This window comes from Urocampus carinirostris, chromosome 4 (assembly GCF_059441175.1).
Source record: "Urocampus carinirostris isolate Australia breed hairy pipefish chromosome 4, RoL_Ucar_1.0, whole genome shotgun sequence".
NCBI classification, from domain to species: Eukaryota; Metazoa; Chordata; class Actinopteri; order Syngnathiformes; family Syngnathidae; genus Urocampus; species Urocampus carinirostris.
In genome coordinates this window covers 1,450,806-1,469,236 of record NC_142352.1, presented here as the reverse complement: position 1 = coordinate 1,469,236, position 18,431 = coordinate 1,450,806, and the positions used below count along the sequence as shown (strand labels likewise).

At 39.6% G+C, this 18,431-nt stretch overlaps 2 protein-coding genes across 2 annotated transcripts; both read left to right on the top strand.

Moving 5' to 3' along the window:
• The first annotated feature begins 299 nt into the window (after nucleotides 1–299).
• On the top strand, nucleotides 300–10,051 carry LOC148366656 (uncharacterized). The gene is made up of 2 exons (XM_088333437.1): nucleotides 300–595; nucleotides 7,482–10,051. The coding sequence occupies exons 1-2, from the start codon at nucleotides 484–486 to the stop codon at nucleotides 8,795–8,797; spliced, it is 1,428 nt and encodes a 475-aa protein (XP_088189563.1). The 5' UTR covers nucleotides 300–483; the 3' UTR covers nucleotides 8,798–10,051.
• Nucleotides 10,052–12,481: 2,430 nt separating this feature from the next.
• Nucleotides 12,482–18,032, top strand: LOC148366655 (uncharacterized). The gene is made up of 2 exons (XM_088333440.1): nucleotides 12,482–12,856; nucleotides 16,758–18,032. The coding sequence occupies exons 1-2, from the start codon at nucleotides 12,760–12,762 to the stop codon at nucleotides 17,984–17,986; spliced, it is 1,326 nt and encodes a 441-aa protein (XP_088189566.1). The 5' UTR covers nucleotides 12,482–12,759; the 3' UTR covers nucleotides 17,987–18,032.
• The last annotated feature ends 399 nt before the right edge of the window (nucleotides 18,033–18,431 follow it).

The following is an 18,431-nucleotide window of genomic DNA, read 5'->3' as shown; positions in this document are numbered from 1 at the left end:
ATGTAACGGAGTAATTGTAACTCTTTACAACCCACCTCTGCAGTGTAGTAAAATATTCTCTCAGAAGCAGTAATTCATCAAACGCTCCAAAAATATCCCTCTCTCTCTCATTTTACCAATTTTAAATAATTATTTATAAATGATTCGAACATAAAAAAAGTAAAAATTGACAGCCGCTCCTTTCATTTAACGTTGAGTGAATTTCAGCGTTATACCTTTAGAGGGCAGTATTACGCACACCTTGGATTTTGCTGTCGGAAATGGGAAAGAAGAAAAAAAACACGATAGGATCCCGGAAGTGAAAGCACGGAATGGTGGACAAAGAACCGTCTCGTCGTTTTATTCATTTACTTTTGACGAGATAAAACATTATTTGTTTTTTAAATCCTTTTTTCCAGGGGTGAATGTTTGACCTTTATTCAACCTGCTTAGGTCAGCGTAGTTATTTCCTTCGAACTGCTAACAAAGAGTCGTGTTAGTAAAATGAATGCGATCATTTTAAAAGATGAAGAGGACAAAATGTTTCCAGAAAAGAAAGACAACGAACGACATCAGCAACTCCATTTCACCAAAGCTGGAGATGAATATAAAACAGGTTTGTACCCTAAACCCCTCACCTTTCTGTAAAATTGGCCAAAAGTCCCAATCCGAGACGTACCATCGAGAATATGGACGCTTTTTGGTCTCGTATGAGAGTTCAAACTAAAGTTTTGCCCCAAACTAAAAAAAATGGCTGCTAGTTTTACTAATGTAACCGCGGTGTACCTGTCCCACCAAAGATCCACATTCACGCTGGACTGGATGATGAGGTTTTTATTACAGTTTCTGCAGATGAAATGAGTCACAACATTAGCTTCTCTGCTGGCTTTGATCTCGTTGGCAGCTCGCTCTGTAGACTGCCCAAAGCATTTCAAAGAGCTTTCTTTTCAATTTACACAAAATACATTTTAGAATATCACAATACATTTTTACATCCATTTTAACAAGATACTTCTAACAAGAGATCGTATAGTGTTTTTCTTAACGTTTACAATGAATTCAACATATTTTTCTTTAAACTGAATTTTAACCAACATCATCCTTTTTATATATATGAGAAAATAGAAATAATAACATCAACAAGTATAAAAACGGATACAATTTACCTGCAGATGAAATGAGTCACAACATTAGCTTTTCTGCTGGCTTTGATCTCTTCAAGGGGAATTAACATTTTAGTGAAACAGAAAGAAAAGGAAAATAAATCCAAACAGCTTGACAACATCAATCACATTACTGTGCATGTTAAGAGATTTGTCAGCTGTGGTTATAATGTTTAAAATGAACTTCTTTTGTGGAGCACCAAAAGATGTGTCTTACCGTTGGCAGCTGACTCTGTAGACTGCCAAAAACCCCCACCTTCCTGTCGCAAAGTCTAAAGCCAAACCAGACCTTACCACATACCAGCAGGTGGCACTGTTGGACTCATCATTGCAGGACACTTACACAAAAACTATACAACATATTTCAGCAGGAATTTCAAGAAAACAAAAGTTCTTATTACACCCCTTACACTAACATTGATTCATCTAAGTTGGAACACAGAGAAATAGAACAGGGTTCCCGCGGTTCCTTGAAAAGTTTTATATGAACTTGAATTCCATCCATTATCCGCACCACTTATCGTCAGTAGGGTCGCGGGGGTGCTGGAGCCCATCCAGCTATCCTGGGGCAGTGGGCAGGGGACACCCTGAACTGGTTACCAAATTGTTCGAATGAGTTATCTGACTCCATTAACCAAAAACAACCTGCATTCTCCTAACAATGCGCGCTCGTTTCTTGATGGGAAAAGATGGACAAGAGACTGGTATTCCCACATGGGGGCAGATTTAATTTCTTAAACAATTTAGCTAAGTGAACTCCATCGAATATATGGCCGAATTGGTGTCGCTCGAGTCTCTGTCAAAACTCCTCTCTCGATCTTCTTTCTTTTTTCCTCTGCCCACGTTTTTTCCACAAGTTGGTGTGCCGGCTCCTCCCATGGGCGTGCCAGGAAAACCCCCACGTGGGGTCCACCCCCTCGCCTGAAAACTCATAACAGTAGAGCTCTTATCAAAACAATGCCTGACGTCCTTCGTTATCCAAATTCCCCGGCCAAAACATTCCTCCTTCGGATCAGCGTGACCTGTCATTGAACTTCAGCCTACCCGGTGAAAATTTTCATTGCACTGGATAAATGTAACTTGTATTTAACCATATAAAATCCTTCATAGTAAAATGTATAAAATCCTTCACAGGGACAGACAATCTGCTCCCTCATTCCCACTTAGGGACAATTTGGACCGGCCAATTATCCTGACATGCATGTTTTTGGAAGGTGGGAGGAAACCGGAGTGCCCGGAGGAAACCCACGCAAGCACGGGTAGAACATGCCAACTCCACACAGGAGGTTCGATCTCATGACTTCAGAACTGTGCCGCACACGCGCTAACCACTGCGCCGCCGCGCTGCCCATAATTTTCATAAATCTTGAAAATGCGAACACAAAGATTGAGTCCTATTTATCAATTGTCTACGTCCAGAGAAGTAAGCGTTTTCTTTCTTCCCAAGAATGAGTTTTTATGATGCTACACCTCAAAATTGGTCAGGAATACCCAAAAAGTCTTGAATTTAACTTGCCTTAAGATGGAGGAACACGGGTGTCAAAGAGGCGGCCCGCGGGCCAGATCAGGCCCGCTAAGGGATTGAATCCGGCCCGCCAGACAACACTCAGAGAAGTGCAAGAGAAAAACAGGTTGAAATAGGTCAACTTGATGTTGCCAAAGACGGGTGCCTCCAACAAAGACACTGTACTTGTATTTCTTTTTCTCTCTCTCTCTCTCTCGCTCTCCCTCTTTTCCACCCCTTTTCTCCCACTCTCTGTCTCTGTCTCTTTCACTCTCTGTGTCTCTCTTTTTCTCTTCCTTTGTTGCTCTTTGTCTCTTTCTCTCTGTGTCTTTTTAACTTCTTTTGCTCTTGCGTCCTTTTTTCCTTTTCTCTCTTTTCTCTTTCTCCCTACCCTTCGCGCTTTCTTTTCTCTTTTCTCTCCTTCTGTCTTTCTATTTCTCTTTCTATTTCTTTCTTCTGCTCCCTTTCTTTCCCCCTCTCTCACGACTTCTCATTTTATCTCCTTTGTTTCTCACGCTCTCTCCCTCTCTCTCTTTCTTTGTCCCGCCCTCTCTCCTTTTCCCTCCCTCTTTCTCTTATTTCTTTATCTCTCTTTTTCTTTTTCCTCAATCTACTCGTCCGGCCCCCGAGAGAATGTTTGTTCTATGGTGTGGCCCCCGAGTTCAAATCAGTTTGACACCCCTGGTGTAGAATGTGTTTATTCTCCCCTGAAATTTTTTTTGCCATTTTATGCTAGCAGATCAGTAGCATTGGCATCTTAGCTTAAAACCTTAAACGATAACGTTCAAATATGATATCAGCCTGAAAAATTAAACATTGTCTTTTACACATTTTTCCAAAAGCATTCGCCTAAAAGCATTTCTGCATCATTTGAGGATCAGTGTTGTAATTCTTCGTTTTGGATTCATAATTCCCTTTAGAAATAAAGAGACTTGTCAGAGATTTCTGATATAGCCATTAGCCTCTGATATTTACCCCCAAACCCACGATAATGCTGACAGATTTAAAAAAAAAAATCCGCCTAAAAGCATTTCTACATCGTTTGACAATCATTGTTGTAATCCTTCAATTTGGCTTTATCCCTTTTAAAAATGAAGAGACTTGTCAGAGATTTCTACAATAGCTGTTGCTTCTGATATTTACCCCCAAACCCACGATAATGCCGACAGATTAAAAAAAAAAAAATCCGCCTAAAAGCATTTCTACATCGTTTGACAATCATTGTTGTAATCCTTCAATTTGGCTTTATCCCTTTTAAAAATAAAGAGACTTGTCAGTGATTTCTACAATAGCTGTTGCCTCTGATATTTACCCCAAAACCCACGATAATGCAGACGGATTAAAAAAAAATCTGCCTAAAAGCATTTCTGCATCATTTGAGGATCATTGTTGTCATCCTTTGTTTCGTGGCTTCATAACTCCCCTTTAAAAATAAACGAGATTTCTGATATAGCGGTTAGTTTCTGACCTTTTGATTGACACCACTTTTGGCCAATTGCAAGCTTTTATTAATGGTCCTTTGCCTGTGACAACCTATCAGGGCCTATTTTTTTTTAAAAAAACAAAAAAAAACATTATGACCAATTTGGCGTCAAAAAACTTCAACCAATAGTGTCTAATTCAAATGTGTCTTGACACATTGGCTAGCTTATTAAATTCCCAATAAAATTTACGCAATTTTACGAGTTGCGTCGAAATCGGAGACAAAAATAAACGTGCGCAAATTACGCACGATTATCACATGCAAGTGTGCACAATCAGTGAGTGAGTTCTGGAAAGAGAAGTCAAACATTTACAACTCTCACGATATCTAAACACTAGCCGAAGTTAAATATAAAATGCAAAGTTTTTAGGGTTGTAAACTGGTCGTCTCATAATGTCGGTATTTGGAAACGCCTGTCCAAACCATTTTTGATAAGCTGAAAGTGTGTGAAGACTGACTATTTGGCCTGGCATTCCTTAAATCAGGGGTGTCAAACTCATTTGAACCCGGGGGCCACACCATAGAACAAACATTCTCTCGGGGGCCGGACTAGTAGATTAAAGAGAAAGAAAAAGAGACAAAGAAATAAGAGAAAGAGTGAGGGAGAAGGAGAGAGGGCGGGACAAAGAAAGAAAAAGAGAGAGGGGTAAAAGAAAGGGAGAGGAAGAAAGAAATCCAATGAGAAATCGAAACACAAAAGGAGAGATAAGAGAAAAGAAAGCACGAAGGGTATGAAGAGAGAAAGAGAAAAGGAAAAAAGAAAGTTAGAGCAAAAGAAGTTAAAAAGACACAGAGAGAGAAAGTGACAAAGAGCAACAAAGGAAGAGAAAAGGAGAGACATAGAGCGTGAAAGAGACAGAGAGGGAGAAAGGGTGGAAAAGAGAGAGAAATAAATATAAGTACAGTGTCTTTGTGACACAGCTCGTTTTTCTCTTGCGCTTCTCTGAGTGTTGTCTCGTGGGCCGGATTCAATCCCTTAGCGGGCCTGATGTGGCCCGCGGGCCGCCTGCTTGACACCTGTGCCTGAATTGGTCTTTATTAAATTCATTTTCTGTAAAAGGTTTGCAGTCATTGGGGATTGGCGTTGCAGCCTTGTAGCTCCCCTTTGTAGCATTTTCATTTGGTCGAGTGAAAAAAGTGCTGCTGTGCCGTTAAAACAGCTTCCTGTTGCTTCACCTTTTCACAGACACGGTTGTTGGGGATTTGGGTAAAAACATACTCCAATTTCCATTTATCCTATAAGCAGCCGCCCTCACAGTCTACTTTCCTTTTTTTATTGACGGTTTTAAACGGGGTTGGCTAAAATTCTCACAGAATGTCAAGGTCAAGGTAGCCAAAGTGCTCCAAGTGTATTTTATACTGCAGTCAACATTTCTGGCAGGGCACATTTGATTGTTTTTATGACAGAGGCAGCAGGCCATTAAAGAATTGATCACGGGCTGTAACTGGCCCCCGGGCCTGACTTTGGACATCCCTGGCCTAGACCTACCATTAAAAAGTATATCAAATACAATGCTTAGTTTTTTCAGATGGTGATCAAATTTGACAAGGTACCAGGTAAGGCAGGTGTTTCAAACAGGCGGCCCGCGGGCCGTATTAGGCCCGCTAAGGGGTTGAATTTGGCCTGCGAGACAACGCTGAGGGAAGCGCAAGAGAAAAACGAGCCGAAGGTTGAAATATGTCCACTTGATTTTGCCAAAGCCAGGTTCCTCTCACAAACTCTGTACTTGTATTTCTTTTTTTCCCCTCCCGCTCTATCTTACTTTCTCTCTCTCTCTCCCTCCCTTTCTCTCCCTCTTCCTCTTTTTTCTCTCACTCTCTCTCTTAAACTCTCTCTGTCTCTCTTTTTCTCTTTCTTTGTTCCTCTTTGCCTCTTTCTCTCTCTGTCTTTTTACCCTCTTTTGCTCTCCTCCTTTTTTCCTTTTTTCTCTCCTTTCTCTTTCTCTATCTCTCACATTGTCTTGCTTCCCCTTCTCTGTTTCTCCCCCTCTTTTTCTCCCCTTCTTGGTTTCTCTTTTTCTATTACTTTTTGAATTTCTTTCTCTCTTTCTTTCCCCCTCTCACCATTTCTCTTTTTATCTCTTGTTGCGCTCTCTTACTTTTTCTCTCTCTCTCTCTCTTTCTCTTTTCCTCCCTTTTTCTCTCGCTCTCTATCTCTTTAACTCTCTCAGTCTCTCCTTTCTCTTTATTTGTTCCAATGTCTTTCTTTCTGTGTCTTTTTACTTTCTTTTGTTCTCTTCCTTTTTTCCTTCTTTCTCTCTTTTCTCTCTCTATCTCTCACTCTTTTGCTTCCCCTTCTGTTTCTCCCCCTCTTTCTTTTTCTTTCTTTCTCTCCTCTCTTCCTCTCTTTCTATTTTTCGTTGGATTTCTTTCTTTCTCTCTCTTTCTTTCCCCCTCTCTCACCATTTCTCTTTTTATCTCTTGTTGCTCTCTCTCTGTCTCTGTCTCTGTCTCTCTCTCTTTCTCTATCCCTCTCTTTATCTCTCCCTTTCTCTCCCTCTCTCTTTCTCTTTTCCTCCCTTTTTCTCTCACTTTCTATCTCTTTAACTCTCTGTCTCTTTTCTCTTGATTTCTTCCTCTTTGTCTCTTTCTCTCTGTGTCTTTTTACTTTTCTTTTGTTCTCTTCCTTTTTTCCTTTTTTTTTCTCTCTATCTCTCACTCTTGCTTCCCCTTCTGTTTCTCCCCTTCTCTCTTTCTCTCCCCCCTTTCTATTTCTCTTTGGATTTCTCTCTTTCTTTCTTTCCCCCGCTCTCTCCATTTCTCTTTTTATCTCTTTTGTTTCTCTCTCTCTCTCTCTCCTACTAGTCCGGCCCCCGAGAGAATTTTCTATAAACTAGTTAAAATGAGTTTGACGCCCCTGAGCTAAGGTGTCAAACTATCGTCTCAGCTGTTTTCCAGCTAGGATGCCACACTCATCCGCAGGCAAAGTCACATATTTGGCGGCCATCTTGCTACTACGGAAGCCCAAATGACCATTTGACTAAGCTAGCTTGTCACGGTTCCGCTTTACCCCGTAACTTCCACACACTGCACACAGCTGAGCCCCTCGTGCGAGTGATTCTCGCTCCTTTTCTTTTCTCTCCTTCTGTCTTTCTATTTCTCTTTGGATTTCTTTCTTCCTCTCCCTTTCTTTTCCCCCTCGCTCACGACTTTTTATCTTTTGTTTCTCCCTCTCTCCTTTTCCCTCCCTCTTTCTCTTATTTCTTTATCTCTTTTTCTTTCTCTTTCATCTACTAGTCCGGCCCCCGAGAGAATGTTTGTTCTATGGTGTGGCCCCCGGGTTCAAATGAGTTTGACACCCCTGCGCTACACAGACAAATACGGGTCAATTAATACACACTGTCCCTTTCAGATGTCAGCAAGGAATATCTTCGCCTTGCGCGTCGTAACCACGACAACATCAAAGAGGAAGAAGAAGCCGAGCGTCCCCGCATCAAAGAGGAAGAGGAGGAAGCCGAGGTCACCCGGTTGCCGTGGACAACCGTCATCCTCAAGAGCGAGAAAGACGAAGAGCAAGGAGATTACGACTCGGAAGCCGAGGGAGACCGCGGCGGAGCGTCCCAAGATGGCCGCCTCTTAGCTCCGCTCTCCGATAGCGAAAGCATCGGTTCGGATGAAGAAAACGGAGAGAAGGAAGGTCACCGTGACAAAAGACGCTTGTCTTGTTCCCATTGCAGCAAAATGTTCGCTTACAAGTCCGATTTAAAGACCCACTTGATGAGCCACACCGGGGAGAAACCTTTCTCCTGCTCCGTTTGCGGCAAAACCTTCTCCCGCCGGCAAAATATGGAAACGCACGCCAGGACCCATTCGGGAGAGAAACCCTTTGTGTGCTCCGTTTGCGGTAAAAGCTTCTCGCGTCAAGAAGGGATGACCACTCACGCCAGGATCCATACGGGAGAGAAACCTTTCCCCTGCATAGTTTGCGGGAAAGGATTCAATGAGATGAGGAGTTTGCGATCGCACACCAGGATCCACACCGGAGAGAAACCTTTCGCCTGCGCGGTTTGCGGTAAACGATTCTCTCGCAGGCAAAACATGAAAACGCACGCTAAAACGCATACTGGGGAGAAACCGTTTACCTGCTCTGTTTGCAATAAAAAGTTCTGTCGTAAGGAAGGTTTGACGACACACGCAAGAATCCATACGGGAGAGAAGCCTTTTACTTGCTCTGCGTGTGGTAAAGAGTTCAATGAAAAGAGAAGCTTGAAATCACATGCAAGAATACACAGTGTGGAGAAACCTTTCGATTGCACAGTTTGTGGTCGAATATTTTTTCTGGAGAAAAGTCTCACAAATCACATGCTAACTCATGCTGAAGAGAAGCCTTTTCAATGCCCGGTGTGCAGTAAAAGATTCTCTCAAAAGGCATATTTAATGGAGCACATGAGAGCGCACCATGGAGAAAAACCCTTTTCCTGCTCTGATTGTGGGAAAAGATTTGCTATAAGGAGAGACTTAAACAAGCATGCCCAAACCCACTCTGGAGTAAAACCCAATGCCTGCTCGGTTTGCGGGAAAACCTTCTCTGACAAGGGTCATTTAGAAAGACACGCAAGGACTCACACTGGGGAGAAACCTTTTGGTTGCTCGATTTGCGGGAAGAAATTCTCTGACAAGGGGAACATGAGAAAACACGCAAACAGGCATACTGGAGAGAAACCCTGAGCCTGAAACGTTTGCATATGAATTACAACACTTCACAAATGAATACACATCTATTTACCGTTGGTGTGACGTGAATGGTCAGTGTTTACAATGCGTGTGCCTTCTTTGTATTACAGTACTTTATCATCTCAAGCTTTGTAGCCTTGGTCACCATGTCTTTACTTCTCCCTTTAGCATCAAAGCAAGTCTTAGCACTTGTACCTTAAAAAAAAAATCAAGTCTTGACGTGACATTCTGAATTGAATGAAGACGAAAGCATTGTGGGAAGTAGTTCAGCCGGTAGCATACCGGTATATTTATGATGCTGTGTAGTAAACCAATAGCTAAGCAACATTATTATATGCTGTAGACCAGGGGTCAGCAACCTTTGGGGTGTGGAGTGCCACTTTCAAATTTCCTTGTAAATCAGTGTGCCACATCAAGATTAATGACTCCCACATTTTTTTAATATCCAACAGAACTGTCATTTAACACCAGTCCAAATATACAACATGGATATACATTGAAATAGTATAACCGACCAATTTATCTAGCACTATTATTGTTCATCAACAAACTTTTTACCACAAGAAATAACCAGAATCAACCATTCTTCATTAACAATGAACTACAATCAAAAAACAAGTGCTATGCACAGCTACCATACTATTCATCAATGATATCTTGTCGCAGAAATATCAAAACTTGAAATAACAGCAGCAAAGCAGAAGGCACCCACACAATCATACACAGGCTTCTTTAAAATATTCGCCATCAGTAAATGGTTTTCCTTGCTTTGCTATGCAGTGAGCAATGTGATAGCTTGCTCCAATGGTGGTGTTTTTAGCAGTGACAAAGGTTGTTGGAGTCTGTGTTTGTTTGCCGTACCTGGACACAGAGCCTTTTAATGTTGCTGCCTTGAATTCGTGTCCATGCTTCGTCTCTTAACGGCGTTTAACACCTGCTGTGCGAGGCACAACGCTCTCGAGGCATAATGGACAAAACAGCACAGTCATTTTTTGCACAGGTCTTCAGTCAAAGAACGAGATTTTTTCGCTGAAGGAGCCGTCATGATTCATTTATCGCGCGTCGGTGTTTCTGTGGCCGGCTCAAAACACGGATTTCTCTTCTGCAAGTCGCTGTGCAGACACACACTTGCACACGGAGCAGAAGTAGAGGGGTGCTACTGTAAAGCCTCTGAATAACACTGCGCACAACTGAAAATATCTAAATTTCAGGTAAAAGTGAACATTTTTCAAACAAAATCCGTATTTTGCCGTGTCATAGGTTGCTAACCCCTGCTGTAGACGAATAGCATACAGACATCTTGGAGATAAATTTTGTCATATGCACCAACATCGGAAAGTTGAAATGATATACGTTTTTCGGCATGTGAAATATTTGTCGTTGATGTCGCATTGTAGGGACTGAAAAATCTTCTGGATCCTGGGTTTCTGTTTTTCATTTTTAAATTATGTTTGAAGGGTTGGAGAAACTACTACCTGGTAAACAATGATGAGATCCAGAAATGTCTTCATATGGAACTTTGACGAATCGGTGTAACTGATATTCTTTTTGTGGTAGGAAAGTTGAGTGTACTTTGATGAATTATGAGCTATCAAAGAGACACACATCTTGCTCCTTTACAGTGTTTTACAGAGGTTTTGCTACAGCAGAACACGACTTTGATTTATTGTTCTTCGAGTAAAATTGCAAAAGCTCAAAAAAAGACTAGTTTTTCCTCGATTTATTTTGAAAATATGCTGATTTAATTGTGCTACATGAATAAAAGTATTTTTGGCTTAACTCCCATCTATGTTGCTTTCATTATTGTGCAACTTTTAAACACCATCATCCTAACAAGTTAGAATAACGTTTGTGTGGATTAAAATTTTGTCAAAAGCTTTTTTTTTGGAGTGTTAGGGAAATAAACCATTTTACAAATGTAGCGTTTACCAAATTGTTCGGATGAGTTATCTGACTCCGTTAACCAAACACAAACTTTATTCTCCTAACAATGCATGCTCATTTCTTCATTTCAGGGAAAAATATTGACAAGGGACAGGCATTTCCACACGGGGGCAGATTTATTTCTTAAAGTATTAAGTGAATTCCATCGAATTTAGCCGAAATATTGTCTAATTAGTCTATGTCGAGCCTCCCATCTCTCGTCTCTCTTCTTCCGTCTTTTTCACACGTCGGGGTGTCGGCCACCCCCCCATGGGCGTGCTGACTCCTCCCCTGGCAGACTCCTCACGTGGCCTCCACCTAGTCGCCACCTCCTCGCCGAAAGGCGCCGCCATGTCTAAAGGACTTACACCCACCCACAAAGCTTTTCAGCATTTTCCCGCGTCAGCAATCACAGGAATTCTGTTATCAAAAGACGTCTGATGCATTCCAGACAGCCTAACTTTCTAATGTACCTTGAAGAAAAACAGTCAGTGAATCTCTCTATTGCATCAAACTGAGTACATGTACTTATTTTGTAGTTAATTTTATAATATCCGTTATAGTCAAATGTATAAAATCTTTCAGGAGCTGTGTTGAAAAATGTCCTTTTCCTTAGTGCCCGTTTGTTCCGGGTACTGAAAAGACAGGATTTCATAACAAGAGGCTGCAAATAGATGAGCAGTTCCTTCAAGGTTTTATTAACAGAATATATTCCGGGCACAAATGGAGGCGTTCACTTGTGCGAAAACTGATGTGTTTCACTGTGATTTAAAAAGAAGAAAGGCTGTCCAAAAGCTGGGATGGGCTCCAACACCCCCGCGACCCTACTGAGTATAAGCGGTGCAGGTAATGGATGGATGGATGGACTTAAGCTAGCATGATCTTTTCAGAAAGTCTACTGAACAAAAATGAATTTTTCCCTGTTCTTTCAGTAGACTTTCTATGATGTAAGATGATTTTTTTTAACATAAGACAAAACTGAAGTTACCTGATTACGTTTAAATAAATGAAGTTCTAAATGAAGAAAGAACATCATCATAACTGAAACAGGAAGTGACAAATTTTAATTATACAACTGCAGCTAGCAAGCTATTTGAATGATTTGAGAAGATCTGACCAGCTTTAAAAATAATGATTCTTTGGTTTTAGTACAGCTTGTCATGTACGGTAATTGATTGTGCCTGCGCAGCAGACGAGTTATTACGGTACATAAACCGAGTGTAGTCTGGGAAGATGTTTGTAACCGAGTGAAGAAGCTATTTTGTGTTCTGTAAATAAACAACGTTCATATTGAGTTTAAAGAAGACTCTGTCCATCTTTTACACGGATTGGAATCTGAGTTATCTTATTTTAAAATATATGTTGTGATAATCACCGTTGTTAACCCAACGCGGACAAGTGGACTAATTCAATTTACAATTTATACCAGACGTCAAGCACTACCTTGTAAATATAACGTTTATATCTTTTTTTCTTTGAAGTATTTTATGATATTTTCATTCTGCCGTACAACGTTTAATAACGTTTCAAACAATCTTAACTATGTTGTTATCGATAACAAGCAAAGACAAGTATCATTTGTACGGTATCTTTTGAACAAGTGTGATCGCAACTTATCCACCCCTTGTGTTCTGGAAAATAGGGAAATCGTTAAACAATCCTTCAATTTCTACTATTAAAGGAACGTTCTAATAATTTGATTTAATGTTTTATTAAAATGTTTCTACCTTGTTTTGTCCCTAATGTGATGCCGTCCGTTCTCTTCCGTAGCTCCACTTCCGTATACGTTTTGTGCAAACAAACGCTTTTTAAACTGTCTCGAATTTGCATTTAAAAAAACAAATCGAACCTTTTATATTTAATTGGAGTAAAATGTCATTACTTAAACATTTGCATTTGGAAAGACATGTTCGCGTGACGTATTTAATAGCCTGTAGCTTAGCTTAGCGTGCTACTTGCCAACGCTACAAAAAAGTCGAGCTTTCTTATAAAAGAGCTCGAATTTGATCAAGCGTCGTGATTATCGTTGGAAAATGTATGGCCAAGTCCCAAAAGCAGCGGACGATGATGAGAAAGAAGAAAATAAGCATCGAGGATTAAACACCGATTTCAGGAAGACTCACGGACAGGGTTTGTCAACTTATGTTTTCCGAATTTCTCCCGATTGACAACAACAACAACATCAATGTGATTATTGTTTATTTTCATATGTTTTTCCCAATTTACGTTTAGATAGCTAGATAGAAAGCATACCTGTCGCGCTCCAGGGCTCCATGCCCTTACAAACTGTCGTATTTTCCCTTACAAAATACAAAATAATCTTTTTTTTCGAACGCGTTTATTTAAGTAGTTTAACATGTTATATTGTAAATGTGTTTCATTATATCATATATAGTGTTAATTAACATTTTGTGGTGGGCTACTGAGTTATTGCTATTATTACTGAGTTATTTATTATAAAAAAAGGTTCAAAAATGAAGTCGCTTGGACGTTCACTGTAGAAGGAAAAAATACATGACAATAGAACTAAGTAGAATAATACATTTTCTCATTTTCTGCATTTAATTATTGTTGGTAATATACTGATTAATGGGATAACCACAAACCTGTCTTTTTTTCATTTTCTCCTTTTATACTTCCTTTTTTTCTTAACTTCTTTATACAACATCATAATTTGTAATATAATGCATCAAAGCAAGTGAGCCGTTTGAGAGCTGTCTCTCTTTAATGTACTGAGCCCAAAAAGTCGGTTTTCTAAAAAGAGACGGACTTCCTTTCACTACACAACGACCACATGAAATCCGATGTTGAATGATGCATGATGGGAAATCCCCAGGCGGCAGACGCATGCGCGCAGTAGCATCAAACCGCTCGCTTTGTTTGCAAAAAAAAAAAAACGATACCGAGATAGAGGCTACCGCGGCGAACTCGTTTGACTCGATTGATTTGCCGTTTCATGATAGTTGGTGTATACCGGATGGTACCCATATTTGACAAACTTGCCTTTTTCCGTACAAATTTTCTTGTACGACGTACACGTCTTAAAATGCATCATAAACGTACTTTGTACGGCAAAAATGTACAGCTTGACAGGTATGAGATAGGTAGGTAGGTAGGTAGATAGATGTCTAGATGTCTAGATAGATGGATATAGATGGATAGATAGACAGATAGATAGATATTTTATTCATCCCCGTAGGGAAATTCCCACTTCCAGCAGTATCCTTGTGTTGAAAAATAAAATAAAAAAATAAAGATATAGAATACAAAAATAACCAATATAACGTGTTGATATAGAGTATTTGAATTGTGCTACATAAAATACACACTCTAATGAAAATAGAGTCATATGCAAATGTGGGCTTTTACTCCCCCGGGTGGAGTTAAAGAGCCTCATGGCATGAGGAAGAAATTATTATTATTATGGGGCGGCAGTAGCTCAGGAGGTAGAGCGCTCGTCTTGGGATCAAGGGATCCCAGTTCAAATCCTGGCTTGTCCGTGTTACATGTCGAAGTGTCCTTGGGTAAGACACTGAACCCCTAATACCCCCAATAAGCAGGTTAGCGTCTTACATGGCTGCAAGGCCGCTATTGGGAAATTTGGAGCACATTATAAAGCGCTTTGGGAAGTCATTGACTTGAAAAGCGCTATAGAAATGCAGATCATTTCAAATACAGATCATCAGTCTGTCCGTGGAACAAGACTGTGACAGCAGTCTGTCGCTGAAGCTGCTCTTCTGTTTGGAAATGATGCTGTGTAGTGGATGGGATGAATATTGATGTAATGTTTGTGTTGGAGGCAGAGATTTCTCACCCACAAATCAGTTATCTCCAAACTGCAGATAAAACCCTGGCTTATTGTAAATACCATGAATAGAAAAAGGAGTCTAGGTATCTTATTTCGCGACTTCTTTTGGATATATGTTGCACTGTTATTCTGAATTATTATGATATATCTTATTCTGCCTAGTTATCCCAATATTATTTTTCTGTCCTATTCTTCTTTTTGAAGTGAAGAATCCAAATTATTATAGCAACTATGTAAAAGGGAACCACATCTTATAATCATTGTAAAGAAATCAATACAATATTGCTTCATACAGGGGTTTCAAACTCATTTTCAACAAGGGCCACTTCAGTACTCAAAGAACCTGATGTCATTTATAAATGTGACATCATTCGCATGTCAAATAAATGTAACTCCCCTTCTCTAATTTTATGAATTATTCAAAATACAAACGTTAGTTTGTGCCATGAAACAAACAGTTGCATTGAAAAAAAGTCACTACACATATGCAGAATATGTTTTAAATTAAGTACATTAATAGTTTCTTCCTCATGGCATGAGGCTCTTTAGCTCCACCCAAGGGAGGAAAAGCCCACATTAAACCTCACCCCCACATTTGCACATTACCCTATTTTTATGACAGTGTGTATTTTCCGTAGCACTATTTAAATACTCTATACCAACACGTTATATTGGGTATTTTTGTATTCTATTTTCTCTATTTTATTTTTCAACACAAGGATACTGCTGGAAATGTGAATTTTCCTACGGGGATGAATCAAGTATCTATCTATCTATCTATCTATCTATCTATCTATCTATCTATCTATCTATCTATCTATCTATCTATCTATCTATCTATCTATCTATCTATCTATCTATCTATCTATCTATCTATCTATCTATCTATCTATCTATCTATCTATCTATCTATCTATCTATCCATCCATCCATCCATCTATCCATCTATCTATCTATCTATCTATCTATCTATCTATCTATCTATCTATCTATCTATCTATCTATCTATCTATCTATCTATCTATCTATCTATCTATCTATCTATCTATCTATCTATCTATCTATCTATCTATCTATCTATCTATCTATCTATCTATCTATCTATCTATCTATCTATCTATCTATCTATCTATCTATCTATCTATCTATCTATCTATCTATCTATCTATCTATCTATCTATCTATCTATCTATCTAATACTTCTACAGACAAGCTTTGAGAAATTTGCGATTCGAAACATTTTTGCCCCATCTACTAAAGAAAATCCAACTTATGAGATTTCCAAGATGTTACCACTAGGGACTGGGGCTTTAAATTCATTTTATTATCGTCATATTTATCTCGTGACTCTATTTTTATGTTAGATTACAATTTGAATGTGTTTTTAATGATCAGCAAGATGTGTCGTATAGCTATTTAGGGTTAGCTTTTAGGAGGCTGGGAACAAATGAATAGGTTTACAGATATTTTGATCAAGCATTGAGCAATTCTAGATAAAAGCACAATTCGGGAACAAATTAATCTTGTGTAACAAAATCTTCTTGGACCTTTTTGTGATTATTTATTTCTCAATTCCACTCATTGCCATCAATATGGAAATACTGGCATGTTATGGCGTTGAGCTGGATATTGTAGGTGACAGGCATTGTGGGAAATGTATTTTTTTGTTAAAGCACTCTTCTGACCTGTCTATTTTAGACACTTAGACATTTTAAGCTCCAGTGGGCCACATAAAATGATGTTGCTGGTCATATTTGGCCCGTGGACCATGAGTTTGTCACCTGTGGCTTGATATAAGGTCAGATGATAAATGTAAAGATTATAACTGCTGATTATACCATCTGAGTTAACTAAAACAAACACAGAATTATACAAAAACTATTTTGGTATAGTTTGGCTGTATATTTTTTTCCCCTTTTTCCTTTCCTAAAGTGTTTCACTCCTTTCTTCCCATTTATTTCTCATTCCAGACCTGGTTTCTCTTTTATTTCAATTTATGTTACCAGAAGAATAGAAAAAAAAGTAAATAGTCGATTTTACTATGCAGTTTCCAAGCATGGCCCTGTAAATATTACCTACTACTATTCTTAATTATCTTGTTTTTTTGTCTTTTATGACCGGTTTCTCCTGGAATTTCACGTCTGATTTTGTTGTGAATACGGTACACTACGTCATCACCAATGACAATGAAGACAATTCTAATTGTCGATTCGTTTCTTGTAGACTTGACTGAAAAAGACCTTCGTACGGAGCAGCCGAAGCCATTCGTCCCTAAACAGGAAGAGGCAGCACATTCTTCTGATAAGAACGATGAAACGGAGATGGCAACAGCCATAAACACAGAGGAAGAGGACCCTAATCTCTCTCATATTAAAAAGGAAGAGCTGGAATTGGATATATTTCCACTCACAGTCATCATGAAGAGTGAAGATGACGATGATGAGCATGGAAAAGGTTTCCAATCCCAACCGGAGGGTCTCATCGCTCCACTATCAGACAATGATGCTGAAGATGATAACATCCGCCTGAAATGTTCTCAGTGCGAACGTTTGTTTTCCGACGAGTCCGCATTGAAGAAACACACGGCGACGCACCACCGGGAGAAACCTCTTGCCTGTTTCGTTTGTCATAAAAGATTTGCCCACAAGGGACATTTGAACATCCACATGCTGACGCACAGCAAAGAGAAACGTTTTTCCTGTTCGCTTTGTGGCGTAAAAGTCAAGCACAAGAGTAGTTTGACGAATCACATGAAGATTCACAGTTCAGAGAAACCTTTCGTCTGCTCCGTGTGCAACCTAAAGTTTGGGAGACGGTGTGGTTTGGTAAAACACACGAGAGTTCACACAGGCGAGAAACCTCATGCGTGTTCATTTTGCGATAAAAGGTTTTGTCTCAAAGCAGATGTAAAAACACACATAAGAACACACACTGGAGAGAAACCTTATGTCTGTTCAGTTTGTGGTAAAAGTTTCTCTTTGAAGGGGAGTTTAAGAATACACACGAGAACGCACACCGGGGAGAAACCCTTTGTCTGCTCAGTTTGCGGTAAAAGCTTCACGGTAAGGACTGGTTTGAAAAGACACATGAGAACACACGACAGGGAAAAACCTTTTGCCTGTTCAGTTTGTGGTCAACGGTTCCATGTGAAATCATGTTTGGTAAGACATACCAGAACACACACAGGAGAGAAACCTTACGCTTGCACGGTCTGCAACTTAACTTTCATCGACCGCACGGGATTGGTTCGTCACAGCATAACGCACACCGGAGAGAAACTGTTTTCATGCTCGGATTGTGGTAAAAGTTTTATGCAGAGATGCATTTTGGAAAAGCACACAAGAATACACACCGGGGAGAAACCCTTCAGTTGTAGTCTGTGTGAGAAGAGGTTCTCTCGGAAGGATCGGGTGAAGAGACACAAGTGTGCTGCTGTGGGACAAAGTAAATGACGCTTGGCAATTCAACTAAACATGTTCTTGTGTTGTTGAATAAAGTATGAATCTATATTATGTTTTTCATCTTTTATATTGTCATTGTATTTGACTTGCCCATTCCATCGGAGGCATGAGACAGACCGAAATAGAGACAAAGGAAAGGGGAAAGAAAGACATGTTTTTAAGCATCTTCCCCTAGCCTTTTGCAAGGTTTTTGGTCTTTGATGGTAGCCGTAGCAGCAAAGTGACAGACACGGATTTCAGTTACTTCTGGGTGAGCCTCTTGTTATGTCAAATGAATACAAATCTCTCGACTTACTAATTTATTTTTAATGTTTGTTTATATGACAGTCATAGATAGATAGATACTTTATTCATCCTTGTAGGGAAATTCACACTTCCAGCAGTATCCTTGTGTTGAAAAATAAAATAATAAAATGAAAGATATAGAATACAAAAA